Source organism: Pleurodeles waltl, chromosome 9 (genome assembly GCF_031143425.1).
Source record: "Pleurodeles waltl isolate 20211129_DDA chromosome 9, aPleWal1.hap1.20221129, whole genome shotgun sequence".
Taxonomy (NCBI): Eukaryota; Metazoa; Chordata; class Amphibia; order Caudata; family Salamandridae; genus Pleurodeles; species Pleurodeles waltl.
The window spans coordinates 470,786,622-470,799,483 of NC_090448.1; the positions used below are offsets into that span (position 1 = coordinate 470,786,622).

Sequence of the window (12,862 nt, forward strand, 5' to 3'; positions counted from 1 at the left end):
CTTTTCCCACCTTCAGGCGGGCTTTAGGCAGAAGACTAGTACAGTTGACCAGGTTTTCCGCTTTGTCTCAATTTAATGGAAAACTGTCGACCTGGACACTGGAAGACTTTCCGTTGCCTTTGTGGAAGTCTGCTTTTGATTTGGTCCCACAAGATAAACTATGGGAGATCCTGGGTTGGGCTGGTATCCCGAGCCCTTTGATTAACTTGATCCAGGAATTATATTCTGATTTTTTTTTTTTTATTGCTAGAGTAAGGTGGGGTATGAATGGTGAATTGACGTGGGAAATTCCATTACAGAAGGGGGTGAGACAGGGATGTGTGGTGGCTCCTACACTTTTTCTACTTTTTATAAATGCTTCCATCCACTATCTCTATGACCGTGAAAACGATGCTCCAAAACTGAATGGTGTAAAGATCCCATGTCTCCTGTTTGCGGATGACACTTTCCTCCTTTCCCAAACTGCCTATGGCCTTAATAGACTCCTTGAGAGATTTTTGGGGGTTTGTAGAGATTTTGGCATACAAATTAATGCCACCAAAACTAAATACATGGTGTTTGGTGACCTTAAATGCAGAGTGAAGAAAGGGATATCACTGGATGATAATATTATAGAAAGAGTTCTAGACTTTGACTATCTGGGAATTAAGTTGGAGGACTTGCACAAGTGGGAAGCCAAATTGTTAAAAAGTATTATGTCTTTAAAACAAAAAGCAGGAGGCATCTTGAGATTTGCCTGTAGATCCCCTATCTTCTTTATCACACCAGCAATGGAGATGTATAAAAGCCAAGCTAGAGGAGGAGTACTTTGTTGCCGAGCTGTGGGGTCATGGTAATCTATTAGATTTAGAGAGAGCGGAGAACTTTTTTCTCAAGGCCTTGCTAAAAATCCCTTTGAGCACCCCCACACTTCCTATTCGAATGGATTTGAATTTATACTCCACTCCAGATATAGCCGTCTTGAGACCATTGCAGTACTGGATAAGACTATGGTCAACAGACATTTTAGAACCGTACAGATTATGGTTATGAGCGGTGTTAGCTGCCCCGCATAATAAAAACAATTCTCTGTTGCAGATATGTGAAAACAGCCTTTTATACCCTGGGGTAAGGATCCTTTTGGACTGATCCTTTACACCTTCCAAAGAGCGCTACTCAAACTTTGAAGGACACATATTGGATGAATCGGACAGTCGCACAGCTGGCTTTAGTTCCGCCCTTTAGTATAACTGATAGTTTTTATTAGCTAAATGCCAATCTCGATATGATTTTGGTACCTTATGCACTTCACATTAGGTTTAGAATTGGTTCCCTGCCGCTTTGGGATTTTACTCCGAGATGGAAGCATTCCGAGTGCTGCAGTGACGTCTGCCCGGCCTAGGCAGAGGGTGCGCTGGATTATGTCGCTTTGCAAATCCCTGGGTATTAGAGATCAGCACTTGGCCCTCAGGATTTGTACAATAAATCCTCATGAGACTGTGGCATGTGCTTTGGCAAAATTCTTAGAGGCGATATGGCATATCAGATCTAAACTTTTGACTTCCAAAGTATACATTTTATTAATTAGCCTATATTACTGTTTCCTTTCTTTGTATTTTTCTTTTTTAACCTATGTGTGTGTGTATGCGTGTGTATATATATATATATATATATATATATATATATATATATATATATAATATATATCAAAAAATATTTATATATTTTCATTATGTAGGAAACCTTAACTCTCAGGGAACACGTCTTATGTGTAGAGTGAAACTACAGGCTGTGAGCCTTTCCTACTGGCATATAACTGCAAGCTGTGTGGTGGTTAGCCCAAGCCACTCTTTTTATGAAGGCTTGTATTTGTAAATATCCTTGACTTTCCTCCAGTTTGTGTTATAATTTGTCATTTTTGTACTGAGTGTAAATATTGTAAGCTAATTTATATTCTGTACCTTGTGAAATGTTATTTATAAGCTGTCGATGAATTTCTTTCTCCAGTCTGTTTTCTTATATATATTGGCTTCCTGAGTTTGTGAAGTTGGAATCTGGCAGACTGATCCATAAATGAATTTGATGTAGTCTTTGAGGTTCAGATTGGTGTCAAATAGGAAACCCAAGAATTTGGCAGAAATGGACAGTTGTAAGTTATCTGCTGGAGAGGATTTGTTTCAGTTAGCTTGTTGATGAGGATAAGCAATTTGGTATTCAACACATTGCATTAAGATGCTTCTTTTCCTTCTTTTTGTGAATATTTTTAAGTAAGGATTTTATCTTCGGGATACATTCAAGGGTGTTGGTCTGGTGGTTCAATGGAGGTATGCAGCCACTCCAGAAACCTGTGTTTGACCTAATTTCCAGAATACCCATAGCTTTTCATCGCTCTGAGCTCAATAAAATGGGTAACATTGCGCCAGGAAACAATAAACGTCAGTAATTTCAGCTCCAAGAGATCCACGGCTGAACATGCACTTTAGAAATACAAGGTATGGTACGTTATATTTAGGAACTAGTGTATGAGATATACCTGGGCATTATCTGCATATTGGTGAAACAAGATGCTAAGATGTTTCATAGGTTTATCCATGCGTTCGTCATTGATAGTAAAAAGAATGGGTACTTGAATCAAGCGCTGAGGGTCATGAAATGAAGACCTGCCTTGTAATTATAGAATTGCTTTTTTAGCCTTAATATGCAGTTTGAGCATAGTGCATGATAGTCTGCTAGATGTTAAAATGCAAGCCCATATAAATAATTGCAGGTTTGGAGGGCACCCTAAAAGAAACAGCAGGCTTCGTTGGGTCTTTTTTTTTATTTTATTTTTTTAATATATCTTTTATTACTTTTATAAAGGTGATAACATGAATCAAAACACTTTGTGAAATTCCCCGGTAACTGGAACTCTCCTACCCCCCATTGTGCACTAAGTCCTTCAATATATTTCTTATGATGAAAAGTCTCAAAAGTCTCGAGGTAGGTTAACGCTCCGGCGTTGTTATTAAGTAGTTGTAGTGTCGAGTTCGGAGTCTGAATTCGATAAAGAATTGTCTTCATCTGAGGAGGTGGCATTGGTTGGTTTTAGGTTTTCAAGCAGTAAGTCCCATTGCGTAACACTCTCTCTGGGTCTTTGACCTCGGGATGCTTCTCTCATTAATACTGTGCTCTCTATTTCAGCCCATTTAACCAGTGCACCTAGCCATCTAATTATTAGCGGGCCACCTGGGTCCTTCCAATGTAATGTTATTTCTCTCCTCGCTAATATCAAAGCTAGGTCTATGAATTTGTTTGACATCTTATGTGTCGATGGGCGTGGGAAGTCCCCCAGGATTGCTGCTATCGGGGTAGGTGATAGCGTTCTATCAGTGCAGCCAGCTAGCTTCCCGAATACTTCCGACCAGTATGCGCTAATAAGGGGGCATTTCCAAAACATATGTATTATGTCTGCTGCTGGATCGGAGCAACGTGGGCAATCAGATTTATTTGTATTGTATATTTTGGCTATCCTTTTAGGAGTTAGGTAAGCTCTGTGGAAAATATACAAGTTTATCAATTTAAATCTTGCATTTCTAGAGATAGTGTAGACGTGGGATGTAATTCTGTCCCATTGGCTGTCTTCTAATATCATGTCAAGGTCATTTTGCCATTTTATCTTGAGTTTATTTAGCGGGGTGTAGGTGTCACTTTGCAAGAGTTTGTATAAACCAGAGATTAACCTCCCCTGCTCGCCCATTGAGCATAGGAGTTAGCATCCCTTATGTGCTGGGGGTTCACAGGTTCCCTTGCCCCATATTTTTTGAATGCTTCTTACAATGGCAGTGTGTGTGAGAAACAATCCAGGAGGGAGATCAAATTGTTCTTGCAGCTCCACATAGGGACGAAGTTTCACATTACCATACAGCTCACCTATTTTCGTGATGTTGAACGGGGTCAGTCTGTCAATATGTTTGATGATTTGTTTATTTGGGGAGCAACTCAGAGCCTCCAAAGGGATTTCAGGAGCATAAGGTGTTTTTAAACAGGAGCGTTTGAGGTACTGTTCCCAGCTGTGTCTGATGGATTCCAATTCTATAGGAAGCGGTTCTTTCTGTTTTCTGGGGATCAGTATTATTTGCAGGATTTTGCTTAATGGGCATGATAATGGTATTTGTAAGTCAGCAGCGATTTGGGGTTTACTAATCAGTCTTGCTAACCATTGCTATTGTCCCGCCCAATAATAGATTTCTAAGTTAGGTGCAGCTAGTCCCCCTTCCGAGGTAGGTCTTTGGAGGGTCCGAAGTGCTATTCTATGTCTACTGGGACCCCAAATGAAGCTTGCTATTAATGATTCAGTACTTTTAAATATCGAGTTGGGAATTATTAGGGTTAGCGTGGAGAAGTAGTACAGAAGCCTGGGCAGTACTATCATTTTAATCAGTGCAATTCTTCCAGCGACTGTAAGGGGTAAGGTGCTCCAGAATTGCATGCTAGCTTTAATTCCCCTGATTGCGCTTTGTATGTTCCCTTCTAGTAAATCTTCTACTGAATGATAGATAATGACTCCAAGATATTTGAAGGTGGATGAGGCCCCAGGGTAAGCCCTTAGTGTCGGGGGGTTTTGGGGTGTCTTTGGAGGTTGGGAAAATAGAGGATTTTCTTCAATTAATCCTTAGTCCAGAGGCCGAGCCGAAATTGTCTAGCATTTCTATCACCCCAGGGAGATCCGCCACCAAGTTTTTAAGAAATAGTAGCATGTCATCGGCATATAGCGCGATATGGTGTGTCCAATTGTTAATTGGGATGCCTTCAAAGTGACCTTTGGATCTTGCAGTTTGTGCAAGGGGTTCCACTGCGATTGCGAATAAAAGTGGGGAGAGTGGGCAGCCTTGTCTAGTCCCTCTTCCCACCATGAATGGCTCAGAGAAGGTATTGCCCGTACGTACTCTTGCTGTGGGTCAGTGTATAGCAATTTCGTCCAGCGGACGAAGCCATCTCCCAGTCCAAGTTTTAACATGACTTGCTCTAGATAATCCCATCTCAGGCTGTCGAAGGCTTTTTCGATGTCTATTGAGATTTTAGCAGCTTGTGTTAAGGTGTCAGGTAGGGAATGAAGAAGTGATAATAATCGCCTGATGTTTAGTGCTGTGCTGCGCAGTGGAATAAATCCCGATTGATCCTGGTGAATCAAAGAGGTCATGTGTGGTAGAAGTCTGTTAGCTAGTATTCTACTTAATATTTTATAGTCTAAATTCAGCATTGAGAGCGGACGGTATGAGCGGACATCGGTAGCAGGTTTGTCTGGTTTTAATAAGGGAATCATTATGGCCTCATTAGTGGATTGCAGTAATTTGTTATTTTGCCAGGCTTCTGTATATAGTGTGCAAAGTCTGGGCGCTAAAGTGTCCTGATATAGCTGATAAAACTCTGTTGGGAGGCCGTCTGCTCCTGGTACTTTACCCTTTGCCTTGCTTTGTATTGCAGTTTTGATTTCTACAATCGATATAGGGGCTGCCAGGGTTGTACTATCTGTAGCTTCCAATCTAGGGAGTCTGTGACTCCAGTTCCGCGATTTGGGTACCATTAATTGTTTCAGGAGGTGGGGCGTATAGAGAGGAGTAGTATTCAAAGAAGCAATTATTAATTTCTTTTTGGCTAAGTACTCTGATCCCTGGATCTATCTCTATTTCAAGTATAATAGTTTGGTGTTTGGGGGGTTTAGCTAACCAAGCCAGAAGAGCACTTGCTTTATCTCCTTCTGCATGCTGTCTATTTAGGTATTGTTTATAGTTGAAACGAGAGAGTCTAATGTTCTCCTCTATTATTTTCGTTTTAGTTTCCCTCAAAAGAGAGGACAGTTCAGGGTTAGTGGGGAGCTTGCACTCAATATCTCTTAGGGAGTCTTCTAATTTATTAAGCTCTGTTTCGATAGATCTGCGCACTCCGATACTTTCCCCAATACAATTACCCCTAGTTACTATTTTAAAGGTTTCCCATTCAATTGCTCTAGAGGATGCAGTTCCTGCATTTAGTTTAAAATAATCGTTGATACTATTGAGGAGGTGATGTTTAAAGGCCTTGTCCTCTAATATTTAAGTACTGAGTCTCCAAGAGGGTATTACTGGTTTTTCTTTATGCGAATTAATTGATATTAATAGGGGGTTGTGATCTGATATGGTACGGCTCAGGTATTCAGCTGAAGTTATAACGGGTTGCAGCTCCAGTGAGACTAGTATTGCATCTAATCTTACGTGTAGATCATGAACTGCAGAATAAAAGGAATATTCTCTATTATGTGGGTAAATGTGTCTCCAGCAGTCTCTGATTTGCCAGCCTTGTTGCCATTCTGAAAGGGCCTTGGCTGCTTTTATCGATTGAGTCTGTGAGAGGGGGGGTGTGATCTGTCCATCGTAATATCAGAAATGCAGTTAAAGTCACCTCCTATAATTTTCGGATTCGCCAGAATCGGACTTAGTTCCCCAGACATTTTGTCAAAGAATTTCTTCTGGTCTTGGTTCGGGGCATATAGGCCTCCAATGGTTATTTCTCTCCTGTCTAGCCTGCCCGAAATGACTACATATCTGCCTTCTTTATCTATGTATGTATGTAATGCTTGAAAAGGGATGCCAGGGCGTATCCAAACTAGTACTCCTCTCGCAAATGCGGAGTAGTTAGTGGCAAATATTTGACCTCTCCACCTTTTCCGTAGCGCTGCCACTTCCTGCTCTATCAAATGAGTTTCCTGTAAAATAGCAATATGTGCCCCTCTGCGTTTGATGTAGTTGTGTACCTTATATCGCTTAGCTATATTATTTAACCCCCTAACATTCCAGGTTATTAGCCTGTAATTTGAAGTCATGGATTTGGTTAATTAGTTGTTGGTGAATAATGTAGGTGTGTTTTAGGGGTGTTTTTTCCCTACAACCTACTCGTAAAAGTTTGGGACTAGATATGTCTTTCATTTTAGGTCTCAGTGCACGAAGTACCCTTATAACTAATTGAAAAAACAGAAATCCCAACTCCCACTCCCCAGGACCGGTTACAGAAACTTTTCCCGTCCAAACTGGTAGCATTCTGTTCTATAATCCTATAGGAGGGTGGCGTGGAAGGGGCCGAGAGTACGCACCCCGGGCCCTCCCCGGGGCCAAGCCTCAGATTGGCAGGATCAGAGTAATGCGCTCTTTTATCTAAAAAATCAACGATTATTGTCCCGGTCCGACTGCTGGGTAAGGATCCTAACCGGGTTTATAAGTTTTTCTCAAGTACTCACGGATCAGAGGACCCATTCTAGTTAGCATCAGATGATTTCTTCAGATGTTCCTGGAGTTATTCTAGGTAGGCTTGTGGCAGTGTCTCGAGAGGATACGGAGGAGCCCCCTCCGCTGGAGTCAGGATCTGATAAGTTGCTCGATGTTCGTTGTCTAGGGCTAGGACCCTTGCTGAGGGCCGCTGCCGCTTCTACGGCATCTCGCATTTCCTTTAAGGATTGGTGCTTAGGGGGAGCCGCCTCCGTGAACCGTTTAGATGATCGACTGCGCTTCTTCTTCGGGTTATTGGGTGGGCCGGAGTGCATCATCGATGGGGTCTGGCTCATTGACTCTAGCCATTCCCCCACCAGCAGTGGTGATGAGAAAAAATTTGTTTTGCCTTCGTGTTCTATTCTGAGCTTGGCAGGGAAGAGCATCGCATATTTAATCCCATTTTCTCTTCGAGTGCGTTTATGCCAGTGGAAGGAAGCCCTCTGCATCTGTGTCTCTCTCGTGAAGTACGGGAAGATCATGACCCGTTGGTTGTTGCATAGTATTTCGCCTAGTTGTCTTGACTGGGCGAGGATGTAGTCTCGGTCTTTGTAGTGCAACAGTTTGGCTATGATTGTGCGTGGTCTAGCTCCTGGGGGAGGTGCTTTGTTGGGGATCCTATGAGCTCTTTCTATTGCGAAGTATGCCGTCAAGCCCTCAGGTGCCATACTAGTTCTAATCCACTCCTCCAGAAAGGTCTCAGTGCTGGTTGCTGAGGATTCCATGTCTTCCGGTATTCCAATAAGTCTAAGGTTATTCCTACGTGCACGGTTTTCGGCATCTTCCGCTCTGGTTTCCAATGTCTTAATTCGGGAAGTCAAATGTACCATTTTTTTAGATGCAGTTTGTTGCTTGAGGTCGATATTAGTTAACGATTTTTCACTTGCGTCCACTTATTCTTTCAATTTGCGGTGATCGTCTCTGAGTAATGAAAGTTCAGATGTGAGGTGGTCGATTTTCCCCTTGAGTGCTTCCCGGGATTCTTTGATAGCCAGGAGTATCGTGTCCAACGTTGCTTCTTGAGTGGTAGGGCAGTGTGAGGAGTTCTGGCTGGAGGACTGGGTGGATTAATGTATATTTGTACATTCCGTTTGGGCCTGGTCGTCTCGCTTCTTGGGTTTCCCCATGGTTGGAATTGTACAATGGATAAGGTGGACGGATTGTGCAAGTTTTTCAGTGCAGGGGTTTGGCTTAGTGGTTCCAGCTCTGGTTGTCTGTCTTTTTCCCCATCCAATCACCACTGATCACAAGTTTCTATCCTCAATAGGAGGAGTGTTCGGGTCTTCTCCGCCTTTCACTCTGCGCCCCCCTGCGCGATCTGTTTGGGATGTTCATACGGGGTCTGATTTTGTGGCGCAGGTTGGGGTGTATCGGGCGTTTTATAGCTGTTTACTATTGTGAACTCTCAGTGTAGACCCTTTGCTGTAAATGATTACTCCCTTTGCTTTGACTCGTCGGTTATGTAGTGTGCCTCTGGGGGGTCGGCTCCGACTTTCAGGGAAGGATCTGAGGGCCGCGTCCGGGACACGCTGCTGTGCCTCACCTCTCGTTGATGCGTTTGTTTCTCGACGTAGCTAGCACGAGGTTCTGAATCAGAGCGGTGAGTCAGGTGAGAGGACCCACAAATCGTGGGTTCGCCCCAGTGAGTAGAGTCTCAGGTTCTTTATCGCTCAAGTTCCGCAGCGGGGGTATTTAATTCCAGTTCCTCTGATCCTTCTTCATCTACTGAGTCGGGAGTAGCGGTTCGTGGGTTTGATTGTTGAAATGGGGGGTCCCCGCTTTGCTAGCGGTTGTTAGTGGTCCTTCGCTGGGATAGTTCAGGTTTTCCCCCGCCTCTACTAGCCAGTGATGGGTGATCTCCGCTCAGTGCAGAATGGAGATGCGGCGGTGGTTCGTCGAGTCTTCCCCTGCGTCAGACCAGTCCCGGGGATCAGCTATTTCTTTCCTTTTCCATACCCCCATTCCGACTGAGGCCCTCCGCGCTCTCTCCATTCTCCGGCGGCGCTGCACTGCTCTCTTTCACGCACTCCCTTCTTCACTCACCGGGTCCTCTGTCGCACTTTTTTGGACCTGGCTTCAGGTTCCGGTTGCTGTGTTTGCTCAGGGGTTTCCTCTCGTTCTCTGGCCTTCCATGGGTGCCGCGTAGGACGCGGTCGCCATTTTGTTTTCGCGCAACCTTCTCCGGCCGACCAAGAGTTTCATATAACTGTCCTCTAATAGGATGCAATACTCAAGAAAAAGTAGCACAACTAGGATCAGCCGAACTCCGGAAGGGCCCACGGTGGTCTGCTGTTAAATTATTGGATTCAGCGCGGTAGATATGCTGGTCGGGTCCCGGTTCAGCCCCAGAGCTCCGCACTAAGCTTGCAGCCTCATCGGCTACCGGCCGGCTTCGTTGGATCTTTTATTGCTAATTCACACTGCAGTATGCACCCTGAATAGTAAATTCCTGACAGATTTCCAAACACAGCAGGCCCTTGTGGATGGGGTTGGAATAAGCTCACCAGAAGTTCAAAAGCACTTGCTAATGGTGAAAGGACATTTCAGGATTGCAATTGAATTCTTGGAAGGTACTAAACTTGAGCTCTGTTGAAGGCGGAGTTGGCATACAGAGGATTACTTGGGAGTGTTTTTGTAGGTTATAACCATCACTCCCCCACCTTGATGACTGGCTATATTGAAATCATGGAGTATTAGAAGGGAGCATGTAAGTCACGGGGACTTTAAGAAATTAGGTTTGGTTCCACTGACAAATTGTATAACCTATACTGTTTTTTCGAATGTGAGCCATGTAAATGTATTAATAGGTAAAACATTTAAATGTTTTGCTTGTTAAAATTCTTTATAATGGGAGAATTAAGGAAGATGTTATAATGGATGATTTAAGATTTTTTCTTTCTGATGTTTCAATAGACTGCTTGTTTTCGTGAAGAAAGAAACGTTTTGGTGAATGGAGACTGTCAATGGATTACTACGTTGCACTACGCCTTCCAAGATGAAAATTATTTGGTATGTTTGTTATTATGCTTTTTATATTGATTTGTAATATTTTACAGTGCAGGAGACTTTTCCTGCATCTTCCAAAATATCTATTAACAAAGAGTGTGTGTGAACATCCATGTAAAAATTGGATCCAGAATTATAAATTGGCTAACCTTGGCAGACAGAAAATATCTGCCGTCACTACAAGGTCCCCACTGTGAGCGGGATACCCTTTATTTATTAAAATTTTCAACAAACTATACCTTGTCCTTTTAACTACAAGAGTAGGATATGGAAAGAATAACGTAAAGACTCTCAGCTTGATTAGATGCAAGTCTAGCAACATTAAACATGACAGAAATGTTTTTCTCAAGAGGAAGAAGCAGTCGGGTGGTTTACAACTCCAAAACGTTGAGCACAAGTTTTTCAAAAATAGTTTCAAAGTCCATAGAAGTGAAGGTCCAACAAAAGTGTATGATAATCTGGTACTAAACTCACAAGTATAATCTGCAGATAGTGTGTTAGTATTATTTTGTGTAGCTGTAAGCACCTGACACTGAAATCCTTCGGAAAAGATCTAGCCCTCTTAAAAGACATCTAATTTTGCCAGACCAACACTCCGGTCCTGTGGACAAAATCACAGGCAAATATTGCCTCTTTTCCCCTAAAATCAAACAGTTTTTTGGAAAGACAAAAAGTGAAACTGACTGCAAACGTCTTCGTTGGTCCGTAAGGTCGGACGTTTGGAGAAAATAACAAGATATCGGTGGACTACATGACTGCTCAGCCTCTCTCACGTGAACCACTTTTATCCATAATTTTGGCCTTGAAAAAGTCCTTTGGACGAAACATGTGTTGGCTGTTCGCGCAATATACATGCTTACCAGGAATAAAGGTAATTAATTGGAAAAACAACCTCGATTGAACTTTGGACTCTCATTTCCATTTGGTTATACTGCTAGGACTGCCTTCTGGAGTGCCTTGGTATTTTCCCTCAATAAGTCCTGAACAGGCATATTCACAAAATATTGTGTCTGTTGAGTTGATAGTGGTTGTTTCCATTATTTTTTCACAGTTACCCGTGATTTTAGTAATAAATGATATAAGAAAATTGATTGATGTGACGCCGTGTCTTTGTTTGGACAGATGCAGAACATGGTCAGCTGTGTTTTTTTTATTGCAACCATTATACCTTGAACGGAGTCTCTGAATTCTATCAAATAAATAGCCAAGAAAGTATTTCAAAACATCTGTTTCCCTGCAGTTGTTTGAGAGTGATTGCCTAGATTCTGACTCTACCATGCTTCCCTAAAATGTAATTTACTTTGCAGGTGTGTAGCTTTTTAGTTTACTGGAGGTTGATGGCACAAAGTTTATGGCATCCAGTGCCTGCTGTCTCCTTGGTCCTTGCAGGCTTCCTCTGCGATACTCCAAGGAGTATCCTCTCCCTATGGAGCTTACTGTGAAGCCAAGTTCATTTATGTTACTTATGATACACATACAGTGAATAACGAGGCAAGGACCTGATGTTTCACTGCCCTTGGACGGAAACAATTTTTGCAAGTCAGTCTGTGACTTTGGTAGATTAACATATGAGCAAAGATGTGATGAAAACGCAACTCAAAGGCTCACACACCTACTTTGAAGATGGTCTGCTTATACCTCGTGCTTTGTGCTGCTAGAGAAGAAACTGTTAATAATGACAGGGACAGGAGTTTTACTTGAAACTGGTTGCTTGGAAGGCATAGCATGCTTAATGGAAGGACTGTACTCATTTGCAGCTCCAAAGGTTAGGGCTAATTTTAATTTCTGACGAATACTTCTAACCTCAGGTTCTTCACCTTAGAATACCCCCTAAACAGCAAGGCTGCACCTGGAGAGTTTTCATAGTAGTGCACCTGCATGCCTGTAGGTGATGTTATGCAGCTCTGCTCAGACACTATGCCTCCCCAGAAGTGACTGATTGACATTGCATATAAGCACTACCCCCGCACGCTGATCTTCGTCCTTTCTTTCTGTGCCTTCATGATGCAGCTACTTTCAGGAAAACAAGACATGTTGCTGCTAAGTGGAGCAGCGGTCGGCCTGGGAGGTTGCAGCTACCTAAGAGGCTTTGCTATGATGATTGGACCTGCCATGCTGCAATCTTCCATCAACGTTGGTCCAGATGAGAGGCTGCTGTTGCACCCATCACATCACCCAATCTATGAGACCATTGCGCAAGAACCACGTTGTCTCACCTGTGACCAGAGCAAAAAGGCTCGGACATACACACTGAATAAATAGGGAGCGAGGACTTGAGCCTTTGTGCTCGATCCTGGGGTAAAAAATATTGAACTGATTTGCACACCTAAAGCTTTGGTTGCTAATAGCAACATAATCTGCACCTGTGCCTAATTCATGCCCCTGCCTCAGAATATTGGGAACTCAAGCTATAAGGATCACCCAGATTGCGAGAGAATACTGCAAGGGGCAATTTAGTGCTTATTGAGAAAGCAACCAGAAATCAAAATCCAACAATGTATTTGCTAATGTAGTTGAACTGTGTAGTATATATTTTTACTGTGTGGTTAAAGAAGAGCACTGAGTTGAACATTGTTATTTTGTCTGTTGGTTGACCGTTG

At 42.8% G+C, this 12,862-nt stretch overlaps 1 protein-coding gene across 1 annotated transcript in view; it reads left to right on the top strand.

Moving 5' to 3' along the window:
• CDC42BPB (CDC42 binding protein kinase beta) overlaps positions 1–12,862 on the top strand; it is a 903,752-nt gene that overhangs the window by 145,074 nt on the left and 745,816 nt on the right. The window contains exon 4 of the mRNA XM_069207298.1: positions 10,170–10,265. Within this exon, the coding sequence (XP_069063399.1) occupies positions 10,170–10,265 (96 nt within the window). The remainder of the gene's footprint in view (positions 1–10,169; positions 10,266–12,862) is intronic.